Below are 21,650 nucleotides of genomic sequence, written 5' to 3'. Positions count from 1 at the left end.
CTGCAAAAGGCTGTAGTATAGAGCTGCTCAAATGGCAAAGATCTGATCCAGGTCTAGGCTCTTAAGTAAACTTGGTCCAGACTTTGTCTCACAGTCTCCCGAATTCCAGTGGGAATATATATAAAATATGCAATGTTTGTGTATATTTCTTGTACTACTCTCTTGATCTCCCAGGGAGCTGGTTCAAAATATTTTGAGCGGTCTAGCTAAGAAAAAATAAAAACAGCTCCTCTAGATCATTTCTGAGAACGGTGGATTTGGGGCAGTTCTGGCTGATGGGATGTTTAACCAGTCAGCGTCTGTTTGCTTCTTTCCACCTGTCTTTCCTCTGGTGCCACTTGTGCATGTGTGGGCTTTTTTAATTGTCAGAGAGAGAAATTAGGCACCTGAATTTGCTTGCCTGTTTACAGGGAAAAAAAATCTTTAAAATTAATTTAAAGCTTTAGGCTGAATGCTAATTTCAGGTTCAGGAACCAAGATTGTGTCAGGTTTATGGATCCCTTAACTAGGGACTCAGTCCAGTGCTCTGAGCAAGTCCAAAATGATCCTAGAGTAAGCAAATGAGTTCACAGCTCTGAGCTCAATGAGTTTTGGAAAGGTTGTGTGCATTAAAAGTGTTGCATTTATTTTTACAGAGAGCAGCCCAGAGGTTCCCAACCAGCCGGGTTTTGTGCAAGGTGTGTGACAGAAGGCACAAACCAGTCACTGAGTCTGACCTGTGTTATCCAGGGCCCCAGTTCCCATCCATCCCCTGGTAGAAATTTGAAGCAGGGAAGTAAAAAGAATATTTTTGTTGCCAGCTTTGTCTGTCGAGGGGTTTTCATGCATTGCGAAGAAGCCTAACTATTGCGAAGAAGCATTAGAAAACTCCAAAGGTGCTGATTTATTTCCTTTTTGAAAAACAGCTTGACACAAGCGAGTGTTTGCAAGGAAGGGAGCTGGAGCTGTCAGAGTAAGCAGAGGGTATTGTTTCAGGCTGTATTTATTTTCACGGAGTAGTTTTTAGTCAACGAGTATGCTACGCTGAGATGAATAGCCTATTCCCCACTCTTCAAATGTCCTTTCCTGTTTGGAAGGATTCTTCTTTAATCTGCTTATTGGAGTTTCCTGGAAAGTTGGTGCCTCTTCTGAGAAAGAGGAACCAGTTGCGTCTGATTCCTCAAATGCACCTACTCCCTGAAAAGCAGTATTGAAGTGGATAAATCAACATTAGCATGTTTCTTCGTAGCTGTGATTGCCAGCTAAACCCTTGCCAAGGGGGAAGCAATGTGCCTTTACGCTACACTCAGTCACAAGCAGAGCTTTGTACAGGAGCAGGAGAAGAATATGCTGCATCTGTGGGGAATCCTAGACCTGGGTGAATCCTTCTCAGAGCTTTCTCTTGTACTTTGGTATACCAGACAGGTCTTGTACTTAGAGGGAGGAAAGGATCAGGGTGTGAAGGGCCTTGCTCTCCTCCTTCCCTGTGTGTTTAGGATTATGGCGCTCGGCTGAGTCTGGGTCATGGGGAGGGGGCTGACAGTAAGCGGTGATTAAACTTTTGAAAAGTAAGTGGCATCCACGTGTTCAGTGAAGGAATGTCTTAGTTGAGAGCAGAAGTTCAGGATATCAGGGGATGAGTGTCTGGTGTGAGTGATGCTGGCGGGTACAACTTGACAGGTTGGGGGGCTTGGCTGAAGCTACCAGCTTGGCTGAAGCACAAAGGCCCAGCTGGGTGTAGTGCAGGGTGCCAGGCTTGGCTTAATGGATGGCTTTTGTCTATGGACAGTCAAAAAACTGCAAGGCTTTCTGTCCAAACTGGTGATTTGTGCTTGCATAATGAAAAATCAGTCAATGCTTTCTGTGGTGTTGTTCCCCCCATAATCTGGAAAACTTGAACCCTTAACCCATAACCAAATCTAAGAATAAGCACAGTCAAAACTCAAACAATTTAATATCTGAGCATATTTCATATTGTACTCCATCTGTAGTAGCTAACAACTTTTTAATCTCGAACTGATTTCTGTCTTCTTCCAGTATGACAAAAGGTATAGCTGTCCTTTGTGCCTTCAACCTGATTGAGCTAAGCCATCTATTTTCCTACTGGGAGGAAACATTAGGAATAAGAGGCCTTTTTTTTCCCAGAGGAAAAATATTTCCCTTTCTCATCCAAATGATAATCTTCAACAGATTAAGCATCTGTTGTGTAATGTCTCACTGAAAGGAGGAGTCAGCATGAACTTCTGAGGTAACAAACTGGTGTGAATTTTCGAGAATATCCTGTTGTAGCTGCATGCAGGTGTTTTGGTTACGACCACTATGTTGCCCTTGCCAAGAAGTTTTTGGTCAACTTTTTCTTTCTTCTAGACAGACAGGAAGAGCACCCTAAAATACCTTTGGCCTCTGGTATGATACAGGCTGAGTTTTCTGGATTTTCTACATTTAGCTTCTAGGTATCCTTTTTCTTTGCACCCTCTTTGAGCATTGTGTCTTTAGGAAGGTAACTTCTGTGCCCGAGGAATAATAATCACTGGGTCCAACTGCTAATGCTTTATTTTTCTCTACAGAAAGAAATTCAAGCCATGAGTCAGTGCCACCACCCCAACATTGTATCTTACTACACATCGTTTGTGGTGAAAGATGAGCTTTGGCTGGTGATGAAGTTACTTAGTGGAGGTGAGTGGTCCAATTTCTTTACCCTAAAAGGCAACGTAAAAAGCTGTCTTCCTGTAATAACCTTTCCCTTGTTTACCTCCTAAGCTTCCCACTTGTGAATTAAGACATTTGAATAACAGTATTTAACTTCAACCCATTCAGCTCAGAAATAGCTTCTCATGTTATGTACATCAATAGTAACACCTAAATACGTGACTGTGTTAGCTTCCCGCCCCTACCCCCCCATTTTGTATATTTGACAGTATTTCATAGAGTTATTTGGTATGTGTTTGCTGAATGACTCACTTGAGTATTTGAAAACTGGAGTGTATGACTTCAGACATTGACAAGAGAAACTTAAGTGCAGATGGAGTAGTTGAAACCATCCTAAACTTCTAGAAAATAAATCTCACTGTCATCATCTCAAATGATGGATCTGAAATGGTGCTTATCAGGTCACGTTAACAAAAGTTTCTTCATCTTGCTCTGTAAGCCTAGGATAAGCTTTTTGAACTAGAAAAGTGTGCAACTAACTCCACTGAGCCCAACCACTTCCACTAGCTTTATCCACGAGAACTGCAACTCCTCTTGCAAGGCTGGTTCCTTGACCTTTTTCTCACTTGCAGTTTGGAGGCCTGCATGGTGTTGATGGCTTGTCGGTAACCAGCCATTCTATTGATTTTAACTTATTTACATGTTGGCTGCCCTTGTCAGGAACTTTAAATCACCTCTATTTTGGGCAGAGCTACTCTTACAATGTCAGTGTATGGCCTTAAAAAGGGAGGAGAACATCAGTGTGGGAGCAGCTTGATTTGTATAGTGTCAATCCTCAGAGCTTCGATTACTTTGCCCACTTGTTCTAGTTGACAAAATAACTGGGAATACTTGGGGCAATTTCAAATTACTGCCTAGTTAACACAGAGCCAGGGAAACTTCACCTTTCTGGATTTATTCTCTCAGACACTGGAGAAACAGCTTTTTGGGTTTTGAGAGAGAGAGTTTGCAAACTTCTTAACAGTAATGCTTCATTTGATGTCATAGTATTTTCTAGGATCCCTGTTTAAGTTACCGTTGAGACAAGAAATGGAATCAAGTTCTGGATGATAACACAGAGGACTGTTGCTAAATCTTAGGCCTGTCTTTAGGAAGACTTGATTTTCCTGGCACCTTAGTGAAAAGGAATTGAAGGCTGAAAAAAACCTCCTGTTTTCTTGCTTTTTTAAAAAAAATTCTTGGCTTCTCTGTTCTTGGCTTAATACTGAGCACTGTAAAATACCAGAAGATGATGTGGAAAAATCTGGCTAAACCTGTTGGCTTTTTCCACAAGAGCTTGACAATGACCGTAAAACATGTGTCTTTGAAGATCTTCTTTAGAGAACTTTAGCATTTCTCTTGGGGGCAATCAAATTTTAAGCCAACTTAAGTCTGTCTTAAAGGCTCTTTTTAATGTCTCATGCGCTCATGTGTCATTAAGCAATACCCTCTCTTTTCTTGGAGGGACACGTACCAAGTCATTAAAGATATGATGGCTGTTTGTGCATAGAAAAGAATCCCCTGCCAGCTTAGTGCAAGTAGTTTTGCCGTGTGTATAAAAAGTGTATCTATGGGAAGGTTTCCACAACATGAGGAAATGGCATTTCAGGGGTGCAGGAGAGGCAGCAACAATGTTCTTGGCCTTTTTCAACCTCCTTGAAGAAAATACACAGCTGCCTTAGCTAGTATTTTCACAGCAGTTTTCTGTCAGAACCAAGTCAGCATTAGGCTCATCCTTGAACCTTCAAATGTTCTTTCTGTTTGTCCTCGTTTTTGTGTGTGTTTTGTGTAAAGCTGGGAAAAAATCAGACTCTTCATGGACCATCTTTTCAAGGCACCACAAATGTAAAGACCACACTGGAAAATTTGTGGAAAAATAATCATTGCTTCAGAACCAGCCTCTTGGTGGTGTGAATGAAACCTTCTTGTCATTTAATATTCACTTTGAATGGGCTTCTACATTATATAGACTGATAATTGACCCTTGTGCAGCTCTGGCATTAAGTAGGGTACTTCCAGTAAAGTAGTGCTATGAAATCTCACTGCTTCTTACTCTGTTGCATATGTTGAAGACTAGGGTCATACAATACTAGTAGTAGAGTAATCCCCTCCCCAATAACATTTCCGTGAGCCAGTGTTAAATCTTCTTACTTAAAATGAATCATTTGGGGGCAGGGGGAATTGCTAAAATAGACAGAAAGACTTTGAGAATTACCTGTCACTACTTTTTATGCAGGAGAGTGCCTTGAGAGGTATTTTTCAGCTGTTTTCACTTTATACTTTTTTCATGGCTGTACTTCAGATCTCATAGGTCATTTTAGATCTCATACGCAAATTCTGCAGGACAATCTTGAGGATGGGGGAAGAAACTTATGTATTGGAGCTTTTTGACCGAAAAGCTTTTTCATTCACTTTTAATGAGACTATTTCCAGTTGTTTTTAGGCTGAGTGATTTATGTAACAAGAGACACTTTAAAAACTGCTTCTCATTCCTTTCAGCTTATTTCTTATCAGTAAAAAAGTGGCTAGTTTTCTGGTCATCTGTCATCCAGTGGGAAAAAAAATGATCTGGGTTTCTGAACAGGAAAAACCTTTGAGCTGTTTTTATAAACCAGAAAGGAAAAAAAAAAACCAGGGTGCAGCCTAACTCTTTCATTCCATCTAACTACTCAGAGAGCATGGACTGAGATTTGTACATCCCAGTAAGCACATACGAAATCTGTTTTGATGTCTATTCTGTATCTTGATTGTGGCTTTTGTACTTGAGAATTTCTTCTGGGTAAAAGTTCAGAATCTTATTGCTTCCCTTCCATCAGTGTCAGTCTATGCTGGCATGTGTTTTCAGGCTGAAACTAGTTTTAATTTCAGCCTACTTATACTGACCTTATTATTTTGATAAACAGCCCACAAGACAGACTAATCTGTAATGCAAGCCTCTTGTTGTTGTAAGTGCAATTTAATTTATTGAATTCTTAACCTAGTCATATATGCAAGTATTTTAGAAATGTCTCTAAGGGAAAATACTCTAAATCCATGAAGCGTTATTGTCTGATAACAGTGCCTTGCTCCTCTGAGCAGCCAGCCGGTACGCTCAAAAGTAGCTTAATTGCCTGACTGGCATTGTTGCTGAAACCGAACTATTTGTCTCCGAGTTGCAAGTACTGTGTTGGTGGAAGATACTGTTTTCCATCTTTGAAAGTCGTCAGCAGCAGCAAGGAGGTAACGTACTGGTGAGCTGTTGGGGAGTAACACAAAAACTGCTAATCTGCATCAGAGCCAAGACAGACAGGCTGGTTGAAGTTACTGCTGAAAGCAGTTTGAACTGGCAGATTTGACACCGAAGCAGATGTAGAGCATACTTGTTGCTGATGGCAGAAATGTGGCTGTGATGATATCCAGCTGGTAGTGACAAGAGGTGCTGGTGTGTCCAGTTAATCTGACACCCTCTTTCAGATCTGGTGATATGTGCCTGACTCAGGTTTGTGAAGTATCTGCTGCTTCTGTTCCCTTCAGTAGAAATTTCAGACCCTTTCCTCCAATGATGAAACTGTTTTGTAAGGATCTAAGCTTAGCAATGTCAACTTGGCACCCTGGCCTTTTGGTCCAATGTTACTCCAAACTAAACTCCAATGGCTATTTCTAGACAACTGCTGACCTGCTCTTTGCCTTGCTGGCATTCGCCTGTCGTGAATTTTACTCATGCCTTTTTAAAGCCATTTGAAGCCTAGTCTTGCTCTCTAACTCCTGCGACTTTTTAGTAGGAAGAAGAGCAGCTGTCCTTTTGTTCTCATTCTTTTTCTGATTGTGATCTGTTTGCTCCTCTAAATTCTCGCTGGTTTTAACAAGAGCTCTCATTTCACAGGTGACCCAAGGCCGTGGATAACTCTACAAAACAGTTGCTCGTATGAAACAGCTGTCTGTGGTGGCTTGCTGCATCATACAACAATTTTTCCTGTCCTAGCCTACAGCAGATGAGACCTCCAAAATAGTTTTAAACTGTGTAAATCCTTTAAATATTGAAACATTTCCAGATAGGGCTGTTGGATCTTGTGCCTTCTTGAAGGCTCCTAATTAAATCTGCTAAGGAGATTACTGTATTGAAATAGTTAAACCTTTTATTTTCCAAAAGTTTTTAAGATTATCTGATCAACCTCTTACCTTTGATCTTGATTATCTGATGAAGTGCTTTGCCAGCAGTTCAGCAAGCCAGACCAAAAGGGAGGTATGGCAAGTCTTAGGTCTCCACCAGGGAGACAGGACATCTTGTTCTACTTCTGCTGTGTTAATCTCTGATCTGGCCGCTCCTAATTCCAGCAGTGAGTTATGATCAAAGCGTAAGCCACAGGTTCTTAGAAAGCCTTGTGTTTATGTTGAATCATTTTGTTAGGAGAGAGCTACGCTATTTTGAGTCTGGAGGTTTTTAATTTTATTTGTAGAAACACAACTTAATTTCAGACAATTAAGGATGGGATAAGTTAGAGGCAGAAGATGATAGGGACTGTACACGATTGCAGAATGTGGAGCTTGTAGATACATTGCCACTCCTAGCTATATTAGGAAAAGCATGAAAAAAAAAAATAGTTAGTCTTCAGATTTTCTCCTATAAATGTCTCGGTCTCAACTGCAATAGGCTGTTTGCCCCCTTTATTGTATTATCTTGCTTCCTGCCTTAATCTTGTCATATTTCTTACACATCCAGGCAGATGCTCTAGCGGGAAGGAGACAAGAAGTGGAAGTTTCCTTAACAATCCCTCTGTGCTGAGGTGGTTTAACTAGGGTTAAGAAGAAATGTCAAAACCAGAAACCCCAGCAATCTACTTAGATGTCTCTTCTCCGTTGTTTCATATAACTTGTTCTTTCCTTTACTTCGGTGCTCTTGCTATATCTGTATTCTTCAGCCCCAGAAGTACTGAATCCAAGCAGCTGTTCCTTCTTCTTTCGTGTTTTCTTCCTCTGTTTGTCAGAGGTTGACAAGATGCAGATTTAATTCTTGGCTCTGATGACAATCAGGCTCACCGAAACTGCTGGCTTCTGCTGAGATATCTTAAAAGAAGCAGCAATGAATTCTGCCAACTCCCGGTTCTCAAAGATGCAGCATGTTCAACATCAGTGTCCGTCAGGTTTGGGGCAGATCTTGATTCTCACAAAATTGTGTAGTGATCCCCAGCACTGTTTTCCAGCCTATTTATGCCAGGCCTCTAAATGTCAAATCAATGCAGATACTGTTACCTCCTTTTTTTTTTTTGTGGAAATTAAGTTATTGTATTAATTTTTCTTGTTCTGCTTGCCAGACAAATTTAAAGGAGGAGTTTTCTTTGCATTTAGCTTATCCTGTGTCTTTGTCCTGTCACTTAGGTTATAGTATAACATGCAAGATGTGGTTCCCACAGCAGCTAGCTCTGCTGTACATTTCTTTTGCCTCTGGGGGCATGTAAAATTCCATCTGTAATACTCCTGCATTTATCTGTAATCTTGTTCTAAACAAGCTTTCCTTTCTGCTTAGGTTTTTCGTACCCTTCTCTGCTTCAGCCCCATGTGCTGAAGCATTAAGCAGCGTGGCTGACGACTGTCATGTGGATACTTTCTTCCTCTCCTGAGGAGGAACATCAGAAGCAGGCTTCCTAAATGCCATTACACGTGCTTGCTGATGTAGGTGAGGCCAAAGAAATGCGCTCTGGAACAGGAAGCATCGATGTTTGCGGTGGCTTTCTGTTGAAAGTGAATCAGTGGAACAATTAGGACTTCTTGCCCCGAGGGTGCGATTACACAAAAGTTTTCTCCAGCAGCGAAGCTGGTTTAAGAAGTTCCTGGCTGCTCGGTCTCCACCCTGCCTGGAAAACTGGATTACCAATTACTTCAGTGATTTCATTTACAGTATGGCTTTGTAAGCAGATGCATTGGCACAACAGGGCGGTGGTGAACTATGGAACTCTTTAATCTCTTTTTGCTGCCGAAGAAAACACTGGAATAGCACGAAGTATAGGGTGTTGAAGGAGACAGTTTTACTCGGTACATGTGTGGGGTGCAAGACAGGACTGCATTTACTCTGTTTCAAGACAGTCCATTGCAAATGGTCTGACTGATGTCAGTATACAAAAACGGAATATCCCTCTCTTACAAAAGGATATTGGTCTGCTCGTGGGTTTCTTGTGTTTTCATTGCTCAGATACTGCTGTCATGGGTGGAAATCAACTACTAGCTTCTGGAAAGTTGGAACTGGCTTCTGTGAATCGAGTCAGGCCTAATCAGATATACTCTAGCCACGACAAAATCGGAAAAGCGAACTGTGGGGCTTCTGCTCTTCACTCCTGGGGGGCAGTGGAGGAAGCAATGGGATATCTGTTCCATTTGTGCAGCCGGACAGACAGTAGTCTATCTGCTGCAGAACTGGTGTGAGCAATAAGTTGCTCACTGCGTGTTTGTCTGACCTGCAATAGTTACAGGTTGGGTTTTATCAGGTGAGGGTAAGTCTATGTACAGCTAGTTCCCGGTGACTTCCACTGTCAATAGGAGCTATTGCATTAGCAGCTTTCAGAGCAGACTAGGAAGCTTGTGCGCTTTGAGCGGAAAACCACTCAACTTTCAATTGCCGTACAATTTGCGCTGAGAGATTGTGCTTTACTAAGTAGACGTAATACAGTTTGCGATTGGCATCAGAATATACTGAGACACTTTAATTAACGATGAATGATAAATAATGCTAAATGCTTGATCAGATTGCACAATATCTTGTATGCTTCCTGTTGGTGTGCTGCTCAGTGTATATTTGATGGGCAGGAATTTGTTCATAGCTGCATTTTTTCCACATCAATCTCTAAATGTCCTTTCCTTTCTTTGGTCTTCTGTTGGATTTTGAGATCAGTTACTCATCACCAGACTACTTTAAACATCCTTATTAATGACAGCATTATTTATATTTACATTTAGGCTCTAGTTCTGGCTCTGCCCTCTGTCTTGTTTTGTCTTTTTGTGATATGCTTCCCCTTCTGGGCTTGGAAGAGCTTTCCAGTCAGCCTCAGCCAAACTTAATTTCTTTCTGACTTAAGCCTGACTCTCCTGTTCTGTGAATCTGTAGTTTCTACTTGTGCATTTCTAATGAGAAAAATCAGGAGGGAACTGTTGTAATCATAGTGCCATGTGTAATACACACCAGAGCATTTCACAGCATTATCTGAAATAGAAGCTATATTCTAGGGAGGAGTCAAAGATTTCTTTAAAAAAGAAAAAGAATCAGAATAGAATCATAGAATCATTAAGGTTGGAAAAGACCTCTAAGATCATCGAGTCCAACCGTCAACCCAACACACCATGCCCACTAAACCATGTCCCTAAGGGCCTCATCTACACATCTTTTAAATACCTCCAGGGATGGTGACTCCACCACTTCCCTGGGCAGCCTGTTCCAAGGCCTGACCACTCTTTCAGTAAAGAAATTTCTCCTCATGTCCAATCTAAACCTCCCTTGGCGCAACTTGAGGCCATTTCCTCTCGTCCTATCGCTTGTTACTTGGCAGAAGAGACCAACCCCCACCTCGCTACAACCTCCTTTCAGGTAGTTGTAGAGCGCGATGAGGTCTCCCCTCAGCCTCCTCTTCTCCAGACTAAACAACCCCAGTTCCCTCAGCCGCTCCTCATCAGACTTGTGCTCCAGGCCCTTCACCAGCTTCGTTGCCCTTCTCAAAAAGACATCATAGTGGATTTTTTTTTCTTGAAAATGTTGTAACTGTTCTCTAATACAGAGTGGGTGCCTTATTTCCAATGTGAACCTAATCTTCTGGCTACTAGATTGTGGGAGATGTTTGTTTTGCAAATTGTTCAGTCTCTCTGTGTACATAGAGCACAAATCTACACTGAAACTACATTTAAGCAGAGATCAAACTATGTTCAGATGTACTCTTAACTTCCCCAGTTACTCTTAAACTAGTTTGGAAGCTGGCTCAGAAACTGGCAGTATCAGGAATCATGCTGGTGTTTTGAAACAGAATGATGGGTTTGTAAAGCACTTGCTCTTGTGTATATCGGATCTTGGTTCCAGTTCAGCTGAATTAATTTCTAGCAGTTAATGTATTGTTGGATCGGGAACAGGCCACATTGCGCAAAACGGTTGTTTTTCCCCTTAGGCTAAAGATGACTCCAACCTACTAATCTATTGTTCGAGTGTAACGCAGTTGGTGAGAAACCAACTCAACCAAAGTGAGAAAATTTGTCTACATCCTGAGATAGAGGAGGTCTTACCCTAGTGTGTCACACGCTTAACTGAGATCCTTGGGAACGACTGCATTTCGGCATCAGCCTGATAAATTCAATGCAGTATCTACCTTCTAGCAGAAAGCGTTTTCCCTCAATAGCGAAATTCCCATGACTTCTGCTTTCAAAGTAGCTTCGTGCTTAGCTATGGGTTTCTGTTTGGGGATCTGGGTATTCAGTTGCTCCATGTCAGGCTTCCCGAGCCAGAACGCCAGAAGTTTTCGAACGTGGCACGAAGCAGTGTGTGGAAATGCAACTTGGCTTCATTCTTCGTATCCTGTGGTGCTGTACTTTACAAAGTTGCACTTGAGTCGGGAGTCAGTACCTACCTCCCAAATGTACTGATCTGTGAAGTGGAAAAATCACAACTTTATTGTATTGTGGTGCCAGTAGCAAAACTGTTTTCCCTGCGCAAACAAAGTGGGGATGATCCAAATAACACTTTCCTCAACAGGAAGGTGGCTCTTGAGTTGCTTTTCTGCTGTTTCCTGAACTAAGCGTTTTGCTGACAGCCTTGTTGGTGTTCTCCTTTCTGTAGAAGACTGGCAAATTCCTCCACTTCTTTGAACATCTCAATGTGAAAGTGGTTTTTAAAAAATGTGCTTAAAAAGTGGCAGGCTGGACTGGGAACAGATATAGCATGGGTGTGAATCAGCCCTTTCACAATGAAGACTGGCTCTGTGCGTGCCCTCTTGTCTGTCTAACCCCCACCCCCTTTTCTGGGTTAAATACAACCTCTAACTTGGCTAAATACAGGATTTTTTGACTGAATGAATTTGAGCACCATATGATCTGCCTCCTCATGTTCCCTGAGCCCTTTGCAGGAGAAGGGAAATGTTTTTGAACAAAGTCTGCTAACAGAGTTGGTGGGTGGAAAGAGGACAAAACGAGTATGTGAAGAACCACATATTTTCACTGGACTTCTAAAACAAGTGACAGTTTGTTCTTCAGATAAAGGCACGTTTGAGAGGAAAAACCTGAACAGTGAAAGTGGAGGGGTGTTTTGGTGGGTTTTTTCTTAGGTGTCACAAAAATTCTTGTCCAAAATAAGAAGCATTGAGCCTTGTAAGCACGTACTTTTTAAAATATGAATATGTGACAGGCTGAATCCCAGGTGAGTCCTCATGACACACAACAGAGGATCCTTTTCTTAGACACCAGAACCTAAGGGCGAGATCTCAGTGAAGGGGAGCGTGCTCTTACATCTGGGGTTTTACAGTTTCCTTCGGCAGAGATAATCTTGCTCCCATGCAGGAAGTCCAACATGTCAAAACGACCTGCGTTACGGCTGGGTAAAACCTTTGGTTAACTAATTAAGACCCATTTCAAAACTCACAGAAGATGAGTGTGTTTCCATGCTCGGACAGGGTGAAGGAAGGCTGAATACTGCTAAGAGTATTCTTGCATAAAATGTTGGGGGGATGTTATGCAACTTCATTTCTGTATTTTTTCATTTTCCTTATTTTTTTTTCTATTTTGTTTGTGTCTGCTGTGTTGAGATCGTGTCTTCTGCAAATACTTTGAACGAAGCAAAGGTTTTTTGGGAAGAGGAAGCTGGAGGTGCCCTTCAGGGCAGCCCGGGAGCTGCTCTAATCGCTTGCTGTTGACAGAAGGGGTTTCCTCCCCTGTTCACAAATGTGTTCTCCCTCCTTTTCCTCTTCATTGGCTCTGAAACTCATCTGTTCAGAGGTTATCTGCGTGATTGTTTTGGCCAAGAAATTCAAATAGGATAGTTAATAAAATAAAAAGGGGGAGAAGTTTTTGTCAACCTGAACCTTAAGGAGGAAAAGAAAAACCAAAAACCTCCATTTTATTTTTCTGCTTGCTTCAAGGACTTAGAAGGAGGAACTTGCAATTTCCCCATTGACCAAATTCATGAGAATAAGTTTCTCAGCTTTTACTATTCTTCAGATACAAAAATGTTTTGATGCTCGTCTTGGTTTTTTTGATTGCAAGTTAGGAAGAATGAACTTTCAGCTTTTCTAAACTAGCTGAGTTAGTACTGAGATATTCTTCCCCTGTAAGCTTACTGTTCAAAAACAATCAAGGCTGGAATTTGTGCTTTGCAGTTGTGCCTGCTTTTCTCATTCTTTAAGAACTTCCCAGTACTGCTGACACTGCTTTGTGTCCATAGCTGTAAAAAATCCTACTAGCTGACTATCCAGTCATTAAACCGTAGAAACCCAAGTTTGAAGGGGCTAAATAGCACAGGCCTGGAAAATAGGCTTAGACATCCCATACTGGAGCAATAAAAATATATAGTTCTGAGAAGACTGTCTTCAGTCCAGATGCAAATACAAAGAATACAGTACCCAATATATCATGAAAACAGGACCGTGCACAAGAGGCGTGTTACTAGTCATTGATTCTGTTTATTCCTGGGTGCAATTCAAAGAGGTGGTTTGTTCTATAAAGTGTGGTTTGTCATGCAAGATGATGTAATTCACACCATGGTTGGGAGAGAGACTAAGCGTGATGTTTCTAGGGAAAGATCTAAGCTATTCCAGTTTTGTATGCAGTGAAGAAGTGACTTATTGTCAGAATTCAGCCTCATTTGTTTTCTATTTAATAATTTCCACTTTTTTCTTTTAGGCAGTGTCATCTCTTAATGTATTAGACTTTTCTTGCTATTCTTCTGCATCGAGTTTATAAGAGCTGAAAAAGAGAGTCTAATTTTATCGAGCTTGTTGCCTTCAGCTTGTGAGTCCTGGCAGCCCCCTGCTTTTTCCATTTCCCCCTCCTGCTTCTCCAGTACTTAGTACTAAAACAGCTGTAGCATCGGTATCTACTTAAAAACCTTCCAAGGGTCTTGTGTATGTATACTTTACATTTTGGCTTGTTCAAATAACTTCTCAGTTACTTGTGATCACAGCCCATCTTGAAGATCTGCACCCCTCTAAGGCTCACCCGTGTGAGGCGTGCATTGTTGCCTCTGCTTTCCTGCCGCAAAGGCTTCAGCTACTGCTTCTGATCCTGACCATTGTTGCTTCCCTTCCCAATAAATTCCTTGGACTTGTATATTAAGTGATTATAAAGTACGCTTAGCTGTGAATCAGTTCTTCTAGTTTAAACTAATGTGTTTAACTCTTTTCTTTAGGCTCTGTTTTGGATATTATAAAGCACATTGTGGCCAAAGGAGAACACAAGACTGGTGTCCTGGATGAACCCTGTATAGCCACGATCCTTAAGGAGGTGCTGGAGGGGCTGGACTACCTGCATAAAAACGGACAAATCCACAGGTATTTTTCACTTTTCTCATCTTTGTCCCAAAATGTGCGTTGCTGAAACAGAGCAGCTGAGCACATGCAGTTTCATCCTACAACCAGCTGTGAGGGCATGGAAAGAGGAAAATAAAGGTGGGAGCTTAATCAAAACTCAGAATTCAAATGTCTGTATAGTCGCTGCTGCTTTAGGAAATACTATGATTAGGCCAAGTTTGGGTAAACTTTGAGGTATCGAAAGTTCTGATAGCGAGAACCTCTTTCCAAATGTTAGCATCCAGCTGCAAAGTGTAGTTGTTAGAGCTGGAAAACTTCAAAACTTGAGCTGGTTTTGTTTCTTCCAGAGCTACAAATCACAAGAGCACTGCATAAGAAGTGTTGAGCAATTTAATAAGGAGCCTGTCAAGCTTTTTTTTTTTTAAGGCTAGTTGCAAGATCAACATAATAAAGTTTGAATTTGGGTAATTTCATTTAAAAAAAAAAGATGGAAACAAAATTAGTGGAAAAACTTCTTCTGTAGGCAAAACCCAGTTAACTAATGGCCTGTGATTTGATGGATCACTGAAACGTGTGGGTTTCTGTGCTGCTGTGTCATTTGGGAGGTATTTTTAAATCATCTTTTCCTCTCCCTTGGTGTCAAGGTGTGGTGTAGCTCAGGAATAGAGGATACTAAGTCAGTATGTTCTCCCGTTAAAAAGAATGAGATTTGCAATCCTAAATATGTGCTGAAAATAGAATATACCGCTTGTGGGTAATATACATCATCCCAGCCACAGACTGCTGCTGGGAACAACAGCCCCTTCTTTCTTGGGAATTTTGTGAGCTTGGCTGACTTCTGGTACAATACCATTATAAGCGTTGCTGCCACTGTGCTGGAGTAAGTTTCTGTCCTCTTGTGATAGCTGCGTAAGAAGAGGTAACTTTTTGCCAGAATGTTACTTTAATTAGAAAATCCAAGAAGTATTTATTTCATATTTTTGGTCAAACTGACTGGCTTTTGAAGGTTGTTTTGGATTAAAAAAGAAAGAAATGGTTGGAAACAATTCTGCTGGAATTCTGTTCCCTGAAAGAAGTCTCAAATTTTGGTTTCCAGTCTCTATTAAAATTCTGATTTAACAAGAATGATTGTCTTCATTGAAGACAGTTTTGATTTCACAGCTGGTTGCTTAACTTTGTTTTTTAGAGATAAGACTTCAGGCAGCTCTGGGAAGTTAGAGTAAAGTAACAGACCAACTTACTCACTGAGTACATGGTAATTTTTCACCCTTGCCATAAGTAATTTACAAAACCATGCTCATCTGTGACTTGCAGTTGATTTGCTTGACTGATTTAGTTCATCTTCTGGTCTAACGAAATCGAAATATATATATTAAAGCAGCAGTAACCTGTTAAATTTCAGTTTTTCTGAAGATGTCACATAGTGATTTCTGTATTGAAAGAATGGTGGTTCTCCATTTGAGTTGCTGTAGTGAAACAGCAAAACTAGTAATTGTGGTAAAGATTGTAGAGGATATATTCATGTGTTGGTTTTTTTTTTTCCTGCACTCAGCAAAAATATGATGTTCACAGAAAGTTCAAACTGCGTGATCTGAAGAAAATGTGATTCATATTGAATCATTGGGAAGCAGACTGAACCAAACCTGTTGCAACCATTCTTGTCCTATTCATTTGAAGCATTTTGGCCTTATTTAGGGGACTTAAGCAAAGAAATCAAAGCTGTGTTACTGCTGCAGCTTAAGGTTGCGGTTGTGCGTCAGCTACTTTGCATGTGTTGCATCCCTGTATTTTGGGGCTGCTCTGACAATTGCGTAATGTTTTATCAGAAAAAAGCATTTGGATTATCTCATTGTGTTGGGGCGTGGCGGTCTGGGAAATTTGGAGAAGTGGTAATAGTCACGATACAGAAGGAAAGTTGTGCAGTTTCCTACCTGTGATGCAAAGGATGGGTTTTTAACTGTTGGCAGAAAGCAAGCTTACATGCCTTTGAGGGATGAAACATGTTTCCTTAATGGATTTAATCGTGCTGTCTTGCATTTTATCCAGATGTGTGTACACTGCTGAGAAAAACACAGTTTAAAGTTGTAGTGCAGATGGGACCTTTCCTCACACATAGGAATATCTGTATGGTTTTCCCATTTTGCTTAACACTAGGGGTCATAACATTGGTCGTGCCTGATGGGAAAGGCAGGTGGAAATCTTGCAGTTGTGCCAGAGATGCTTTAAGAGGAAGTGTTTAAAATAACTAAACTTTGGTCCCCTGGGTCAGCTTAAAGTATCTGGCTCTAAAGGAAGCCGACTGCATCAGGTGATGGCTGAACTGCTGCGTACAGTGTCTGCAGTGTGGGGCAGCTGTGGTTGGGGTGAGCTTCGGGCCAAAACAAGGTCAGCTGTGAAGGGTCAGAACTGAAGGGCTTTGGTTAGACCTGGAACAACTAACCCAAAGCAAGCAGCCATCCAGCAGAGCAAAGAGTTCAGCTGGTTACTCTAAAATATCCCAACTCCATTTGTATTACGCCTAGCAGAAAATGACTTGATAAAGTTTGAGACACAGTATGGGTGAAATGAGTGTAATTAGCACATCTTAAGTTGGACAACTAGGCTGGTGGCAAAGCTGGAAGAATGAATATCTGGAGGCAAATGTAATTTTGGGGACGCTGTTGACCTGAAGCGGGGACAGCTTGTTACTGCTGTAAATCACCAGTGAGATCAGAGGATGTATGTGTGACAGCGGAGCTGCTTGATACTTATAAATTATGTATGCGTCACCTTAAATGGATAAATTAAGTCAATACGTGGAAGACTGGCTTAATGAAATTCTGCTGCTGCTGAATCTTACTCTGCGTAAGGCTGCCTTGAACTGAATGCCACTTCCAGTTAAGGTTTGGGGAGCTGGCTTCACGTGGAAGTGTAAATCCCTGCTTTGGACAGGAGAGTAGCTTGACAGTATTCTCTAGAGGAGATTAAAAAGCCAAATATCTAGTGAAGGCTTAAATTATAATTTTTTTTGTTTACTTTCCTGATCAACAGCCAGAGCAAGGCTGAGACTTGAATAGATGCCATTGTTCAGCAACAAATGCTGAAGTCTCCCACATTGTCCAAAGTGATATTTTTTGCTTTCGTCCTACAAGGGCTGTTGGGAACAATGTCTGAGGCCTTATGGAAAAAACAAAGGAGAAGGCAGAATCAGTTTTATTTTCATGAAGCACTCTACCAAGGTAACGATTACAAATGATCCCCGTCTTCCTCCAAAATCACCACTGCCTCCCAGATCTCGGAGTTGGCAGCTCTCTGCCTTCATTGCCATGTGCCTGTCCCTGGCCGTCTCTCCCGTGCCAGCTGCTGCCGTCCCCATTGCGGTTTTCTGCGTAGCACGGTGATCCCAATGACAATTTGAAATCCTAGTGATCCGGCTCACGTTAAGTGAGTTAAATACCTGGGCACCAGCCCAGATATTGCTGAGGTCGGAGGGCCAGACTCAGAAACCTTCGGATGATGTCCTGCCGGAATCTGCTTGGACACATTTTTTTATGGAAGTCGAGCAAGGCTGACGTGCTGCAAGGGGTCACTCCCAGGCTAATCTTGCCTGGGTGACACACGGGCTATGTTGCACTCTTCCCCATTTGGACTCTGATTCCTCTGGGTTTTTGGGGATTAGCAGGAGTTTGATGAATGACTCGGAAATAATACTAAAGCAAAACCAACTCAAGAGGTTTTATTACTTAAAAAGACTTGTTGGAGGGAAGTTCAAGGCTTTTTCAGGTGGTGCTCTTTTTGGCAGCCTGACGAATCATGCTGATTAACTGTTACAAGGTGTCTCTGTCTTTCTCCCTATTTTTATCTCTGAGCTTATCTTCTGTTCATGATTAGCTGTTGTGTAAGGGAATATTTCAGTTAGTCCAGGTGAAATGATACACTGCTCAAATATAATCAGATTCTCCTATTGCAGCATAATAAATGTGATGCTTGCATGCTTTTTTGTAAAAAAAAAAAAAGCTTAGGAAGTGATTTAGGGTTGTGCATGCACTTGGAATATTGGCATGGCAGTGATCCAGCTATTAATTCGTTTGCTGCTCTACTTCTTAGGGGGTTAGAGGTGCAACAGCACATTTGATATGCTGAGTTAGATCAGCTTGTGCCCCCATACAGAACATTTTGGGGTTTTTTGGTGTCTTTTCAAAATCAGTTTTCTGAGTGTAGGGCAGGAGGGTGCTGTGGCAGGTGTTTGAATGTTGCTTTGAAGAGACCCTAGAAACAATATTCTTGCTGTGTTTTTATGCCAAATATATCAGCTTATTTTTTGGACCTTAGGATGATTTAACCATAATAATTTCTGAAAATGGATGTCTGTATGTGAGCACATACTCATCACCAACACTTACGCGTGGGGTTTTGCGGGAGCACTCCTCCAGTAGTGAGTTTCGGATTTAAGATGAAGAAGCTGATGGATACATTTTGGCAGAACTCGGCTGTCCTACAGGATTCAAGCTTAATTTTCATGTAGCTGATTAATGCATTGATAGCCGTGCTGGCAGGTATTGTGGTTAAACTGGATTCCAGTATGCCTCTGATTATTTTGATGACTGAAATACTGTACTCTTTTGTTTCTGTAGCAATACTGTAGGAGAACTTCACAGCCCTCCTCTCCACAGTCCTATAATCTTGTTTTGGGGAGTGTGTTCTGGAACTGAAGTTTGGTAGGGGAGGACTGAGGAATGGATAACGGGATGTGGAGCCTTTCACCTCTAATTGCCAGTTTGATTTTAAGTCAGGACACTAGTAATTTGAAAGCTAGCTATTGCTCAGCCATGGGAAGTGGAATTTGATATTCAGAGAAGTGTACTTTGGTTCCTTCTCCCTTATAGCACAGGATGGGCAGAAGTAACCTTTAGAGGTAGTTATTAATATAAAATTTAAAGCTTTAATTTGTTCAGTAGCCAGAATAATAGAAATGTCACTCTTGGGTATCTCCGTGGGAAGGAAGAAAAGATGCTGCTCTAGATTGTACTGGGCGATTTGTTCCCCCAAATAAACACCTTGCTGTGCAACATCAAGGGCACAAAGACCACCGAATCTCCACTCTGTGTGCATGCCAATCAGTCTGGGGCATATTGTGGTGGTTTGGCAAACCGGCATGTTCTCCTGATGGCTGTTTCTTCCACTACATCATCCAGAAATTCATTGTTTAAAAAAAAAAAAGAGTTTCTCTGTGGTTGCAGAGGGAAAATATGAACCAGATGTAAATCCCAAATCTGCAGACAGCCAGAAACAATAGCTCCTGTGGAGACAGTTTTCCTCGAAGTGGATAAAGACAGCCTCTGCTCTGAAGCCTAAAAACCTGGCAATTAAAATTCTGGTGGTAAATATTGCTGCTGATGAAAGCATAGGAGTGTTGGGGGGGCTCTGCAGTGGCTCCAGGCTAACATCAGTGTCCCAACCATCAGGGGCTCCGTGTGTTACGAGGGTCCTCGTAGCAGCTCGCAGGGGGATGCCTGAAGCCAAGCGCTTGCTGTATGACTGTTACGTTCAGGTGTCTGTCCCGATGGCACTCTCCTTGGACCCAGGTGCTGCCTTCGGACTTTGTCACTGGGTGTCCTGCAGTTACTCAAAGTAACTTCGATTTAGTCCAAGGGTACAACTACTATGTACTGCATTAAAAGGGAGGTGAGTTTTTAGGTTTTTCTTCCCCCACTTTGTTACATGGAGATGAGAAGCAGGAAAAATACTGTAAAGAGCAGAAGGTAGAGGTCAGGGTGGTCTCTGAAAGGCTCAACAGCAGTGACAGGTTTTGATCAGTGATCCATGACTGAGTTGCACACTCAACTAGTACAGTTTCTCTAGCAGTTCCTGAGTTGTCAGGAGTATTTGGGTTTGACATGTTTCTAGGGGGAATAATCTTCATTCACTGTCTGCAGCATTAATTGTATCAGGTGAAAATGTAACAGAGTCCCTTAGCTTCTGACTTTGAAGAAACCAAGTGCAGTCACAAGTACATACAACCACTCTATTCATGACGTCCTTCTTATGTCACTGCTTTTATCTGATGTAGATTACTGGGGCTAGATCACCTGGTATAGGCTCTTGCAGCATCTCGCCAGCAGTAGAGTAATTGTTTAAATCATCCTGTTAGTCCTTTCTACTGTGACGCATAAAACGAATAACCCACTTCAAAAAGATAGCTTTGAATATTGTCCCCTGTTGTAATGCAGCAGACTTTCAGGCCTTTATAGATCCTAAAAGTTGCATATGTGGAGATGCCTTAAGCGTTTATTCAGACCACTGCAGTCTTTTCATTCATGTCTTATGCTAAAGCATGAGAAAAAGGTCACTTGCTAAATTTGTGTGGTAGCATATTAAGACCACTTGAAAATTTTGCGAGGCTGCATCAGAAATTATTTTTGCATGTTTACTAAATCAAATTATATCCTGTCTTGCAGAGTTCTTATAAAATTCTAACATTAAAAAGTAAAGCTTAATACTTTCAAAAACAAAAATGAGACAAAACCCACACACATTTAGGACAACAAATTGGGAACTGCCACAGAGAAATCTATCATTTCACGGCAGCCTGGAAAGCATCACCAAGTTAGACTGGGAGTGCCAAGAGGACTGTTTCATTGTACAGATACCCAATTTTATAACTGCTTTCTCCATTTTATAGGAATAGCTGGATGAAATAAGGAGATCTTCTTTCCTGTTCCTATGCTGGCCATGCTTAAAACTGTCGTCTTCTAGATTTTTGGAGAAGGAAGTCGAGCTGGCAAGTCTCTCGTGAGCCTTGGTTGTCTTGAATTTCTCCTTCTGCGTCACATTGCAAACGTTGCTGAGCAAGAGCTGTGGGTGGCTTCGTAGATATAGACGGCTCTTGGCTGCATAGGGGAATGCCTTGGACCTCGTGTGTGTATAGATATACATGCCACTTCTCCAGGACAGGGGTGCTTATTGCCTTTTGGAAATTAAGACCTTGTTGAGCTGCCCTATAGTAAAATTTTTGGGCCTTATTTGATCCAAGTTGATTTTGTGTTTGCTGGAATGAACTTTCATCTCTCCATCATGGCAGGGTCAAGGCAGGGAGACACATGAATCACTGGCTTTCCTGTTTGTTCTGCTACCTGATCCATCTTGTACTCAAACTGGGGTGATCTGCGTGTGGTAGTCTTGGGGAAATTCCTATTTCGGAGCACAGCAGGAACGTGTTTTAGCATGCAGGAGATACCACAGCATGGTGGCATGCATCACTAGTATTGCCACATGAAGCGTGCCCACCTCCTTGCACGTTAAATAATTTGACATGAAACATTGAAATAAGGCCACGTTATAACTTGACTATTTTCCTCTGTTACCAATGACTAAGGCAGGGCCTTCCAAAAATATCTGGGCCTCCAGGGGTAGGAGGCAGACCTTGTGACTCCACAACTTGCTGTGTGTGTTGCTTTTCATGCAGCAGCTGTTAAAGGAGCTTTGTGCCTTGTCCCCACTGCAGTCCTTAGGAAGTAGGATCAGGAAATGGAAGGGCTG

The 21,650-nt window shown here is 41.7% G+C and overlaps 1 protein-coding gene across 1 annotated transcript in view; it reads left to right on the top strand.

The window, feature by feature from the left end:
* The window catches only part of OXSR1 (oxidative stress responsive kinase 1), a 91,787-nt gene that overhangs the window by 28,660 nt on the left and 41,477 nt on the right, over window positions 1-21,650 (top strand). The window contains exons 3-4 of the mRNA XM_075144260.1: window positions 2,547-2,655; window positions 14,012-14,153. Coding sequence (XP_075000361.1) covers window positions 2,547-2,655; window positions 14,012-14,153 — 251 coding nt within the window. The remainder of the gene's footprint in view (window positions 1-2,546; window positions 2,656-14,011; window positions 14,154-21,650) is intronic.

The sequence above is a fragment of the Calonectris borealis genome, chromosome 2 (assembly GCF_964195595.1).
Source record: "Calonectris borealis chromosome 2, bCalBor7.hap1.2, whole genome shotgun sequence".
In the NCBI taxonomy this organism is placed as follows: domain Eukaryota; kingdom Metazoa; phylum Chordata; class Aves; order Procellariiformes; family Procellariidae; genus Calonectris; species Calonectris borealis.
Note: the sequence above shows the minus strand (reverse complement) of the source record. Positions and strands in the feature narration are given on the sequence as shown.